Here is a 3,819-nt window from a genome sequence, read left to right as displayed (position 1 = left end):
CCATACAGTGCTGTTGACACAATCACTCCTTCATACAGTCTCCTCTTCGCATCCATTCCCAAATGTCTATTCCTCATTACACTCTTTAAACCACCAAGGCATTTACTCGCTTCTCTCAATCTACATTCTACCTCCACCTTCACTCCACCTTTTCCTGCTACACTTGCACCCAAGTATCTAAAACTATCCACTTCCTCCAGTCGCTCTCCCTTAATGTTCACTTCCAGTCTACTGCCACTTTCACCCCTTGTACATCTCATCACCTTACTTTTACCCACATTTATCTTTAGCTTTCTTCTATCACATACTCTCCCAAACTCTGCCACCAGCTTCCTCAATCCCTCCTCTGACCCTGCCACAAGCGCAGTGTCGTCCGCAAACAACAGCTGGCTCACCTCCCACTTTTCTCCATTTTCTTTAACCATCTCCAATCCCTGACCCACTACCCTAGCATTCACCTCTCGCACCACCCCATCCATGTATAAGTTGAACAGCCAGGGCTACATAACGCATCCTTGACGAAGTCCCACCTTTACTTCAAACCACTCACTCTCTCCATTTCTAATCCTGACACATGCTCTACTACTCTCATAAAAACTCTTGACAGCTCCCAAAAGCTTTCCTCCTATCCCATAAATTTGCATAACCTCCCACAGTGCCTTTCTGTCTACCCTATCATAAGCCTTTTCCAGATCCATAGTAGTCCAAAAAAACATCCTTCCCCTTTCCTATAGCTTTCTCACATATCTGTCTTACCACAAGGTAAATAATAATAATAAAAAAAAATACAGACATTTTTTAAATGTGTAATTCCAATTCCGTATAGTTTAACTATAATTCTCATTACAAAAAAATTGCATATTTGCACAATTCGTGGGCCCTGTGTGTATGATTTCAATTCTGTACATCTTAGCAAGATTTTTTTATCGCTAAAATAAGCTTATTAGCAGTTCGTGCATTACAGTTTGCTCGTAGTCACAAAGCGATTGTAGGCAAACTTGCTAAAGTCTTGTTCAGGTGTTTTCCCGTGTAGAAGATCAGATACTGCCTTCCCGCATACTGGACCAAGTTTAAATCCTGTACCTGAAAGGCATTTATATGATTTCAATATTCTTCTCCACTTATGTAAGAGAAAGGATTACATTCAAGCTTCTGAGCAAGATGTAAACACAGGAATGCTATGATTGTTTCCAAGATTTATGTCATTATTATTATTTTTTGTGAAATAATAAAAAAATTTTGTTACTTCCCAAAAATAGAAAAAAAAAGATAAAAATGTGGTGTGATATTCAAAAACGTTACGTTTTCTATATTAACATGGTTACGTTTTCTATATTAACATGGTTACGTTTTCTATATTAAGATGGTTACGTTTTCTATATTAAGATGGTTTATAAGTAAAAATGGTTTATAAGTAAGAATGATAACATAACATAAGATGGTTTATAAGTAAAAATGGTTTATAAGTAAGAATGATAACATAACATAAGATGGTTTATAAGTAAGAATAATAACAGAAATTGCAATATGTTACAAGATTTTGAGAAAATAAAATGATTAGTATGGGGATGTGCTGTTTCACATTCAATTTGTTGAAAATTGTTCAAAAGGATTTTGATCAGGAAAATATATGGTTTATTGCCCTGTTAGCGACAACAACGATGGAAATGTGTTCGCGGTGATACTAATGACGATACTGATCGACTGCGTTTTGTTTCCAAAGCGACGGCGATATTCTCATCTTCTTAATTGACCCAGTAAATTAGGACGTTATTATCGCCGCTAATGCAATATTATCGTTTATCAGCAGACTAATGATCAATGCTGACCACAGCACAAACCATCACAAACCCACCAGCCGTTCTGCAGTCTGTGTCCAACATGTCATCCGGTGATATGGACGCATTTGATGCAGGGTGACTTTTGGATTCCTTTACAAAACGCGTCTTTACGCCGACAAATACGGTACTACTCTCTCCTAGTATTAATGTATTACACAATGTGAAGTAAGAATATTCCGATTAAGTGTAGTTCAAAGGTATGCACCATACTATTATATAACTGAATTGTTGTACCCTTTATGATAGTATTATATTTGAGAAATATGTACTCCCACAACCTTCTGTTTTGCTTTTTTAATCATTTTATTTCCAATTGAATCAACTAATGATGACATCGTTGTACGTTTGTCCATTTCTTGTATTCTAAACTTCTTTACATTGAAGGTCATTCTCCACACTTGCCTCTAATCATATATTCTGCCTAATTTTTTTAGCAATATGCGATTTCTTCATCTTCTTTCCTCCTAATGATTTTTCTATAATTTAAAAAGGTGCTAATGTATTTTTTCGCCCCTTCCATCATGTTTTATGCAAAACAAGAACATAATGGATACCAATGATAACCTTTCCAGCATTCCATTTGCCAATTCACTCCATCCTGACTTATCCTATTATCCCCAACACACATACACAAGCACACACACATACACAAGCACACACACAGTTCCCCGGCCACGAGAGTTGGAGTAACGACTCCAGGAAACCCATTCCATGAGATTTTCTCGTCCTACACCATGGTCCAATTTCCAGAGTAGTCATTTGTGAGGTACTTTATCGATGCCTTTCTTCAGCTCTCAGTACATACTTCATTCAATTGTCTCTTTTTAATACATGAACCACGTATTAGTAAAAGCTTAACAGGCTCAATACACAATGAAATTAACATGCTGCCCAGAGACGCCGATCAGCAATTCAGGGTGTTTTCCTTCTTCCTATTTGAATTGGTGCCACGTTAGCCTTTTTCCAATCCTGATGCACTATCCTTACTTCTACTAAGACATTATATTAGTCCATGCAAGCAGTTACCTGTAGCTGTTAGATATAAACACAGATCTGCCCCATGCAAAACATGATCAGAATTAACCCATTAAATGACGCATAGTACAAACAAGATAAGTGTGTATATAATGATAAATGAACAGAATTCCATGCGCCAGGGATATTACCTGAGAATCCACAAGCGAAGACGATATTGGAGTGGATTGGATGGCGATCCAACACAAAGTTATTGTCCGGGGTGGTCTGTAGAAAATGGGAAAGGATGGATGGTTAACACAGGAATACAAGACTGTATTATAAATAGGGAATACATGGCAGCAAAATGACCAGCGTTCATTTTGAAAAGGTGATTATTTATTAACAATTTAGGGCGCTCCTTTCCAAAATTTGTATGTGTATTCTATGAGTGTTCTCTTTTTTTTTTTTTTTTTTTTGTAGTGATCGATTCTTGCGCGCGCGCACTCGTGTGTATGTGTGATTCACTATGGTCTTGGATCACGTGCTGGACTCGTGATCGACAGCTATTTTCCTCCCGGAAGAGAAGTCCGAGCTCATATATGACCGATCTATGGGTAATATTGTGGCACACACACACACACACACACAAACTCCCCGGCCACGAGAGTAGGAGTAACGACTCGCAGCGCAGCGATACTGAAAGTATTTCAGCTCTGGGCAGGATTCGAACCCGGACCTCCGTAGTGCAGTCGGGAACTCTACCAGTGCGCCACGAGTCGTGTGTGTGTGTGTGTGTGTGTGTGTGTGTGTGTGTGTGTGTGTGTGTGTGTGTGTGTGTGTGTGCGCGCGTGTGTGCGGCTTCGTTTTCCTATACACTACTGAACTGGTCCCTCTCGTCTATCATAGTGTCATTTTTCCTCTTTAAGCTGAATAATTTCTGATTTCTGAGCAAGGTTGTTTATTTATTTATTTTTTTTTTTTTCAAGCTTGCCCCTCAGTTCCAAGAAATGAAATTATCTTG

General features: G+C 38.5%; 1 protein-coding gene across 1 annotated transcript in view; it reads right to left on the bottom strand.

The window, feature by feature from the left end:
* Window positions 1-792: 792 nt before the first annotated feature.
* The window catches only part of LOC143037861 (peroxisomal sarcosine oxidase-like), a 20,577-nt gene continuing 17,550 nt past the window's right edge, over window positions 793-3,819 (bottom strand). The window contains exons 9-10 of the mRNA XM_076206446.1: window positions 3,008-3,083; window positions 793-1,083 (exon numbers count right to left, since the gene is read on the bottom strand). Coding sequence (XP_076062561.1) covers window positions 959-1,083; window positions 3,008-3,083 — 201 coding nt within the window. The 3' untranslated portion in view covers window positions 793-958. The remainder of the gene's footprint in view (window positions 1,084-3,007; window positions 3,084-3,819) is intronic.

The sequence above is a fragment of the Oratosquilla oratoria genome, chromosome 23 (genome assembly GCF_046742065.1).
Source record: "Oratosquilla oratoria isolate Oo_2021 chromosome 23, ASM4674206v1, whole genome shotgun sequence".
Lineage (NCBI taxonomy): Eukaryota > Metazoa > Arthropoda > Malacostraca > Stomatopoda > Squillidae > Oratosquilla > Oratosquilla oratoria.
This window is presented reverse-complemented; position numbering and strand designations above follow the sequence as displayed.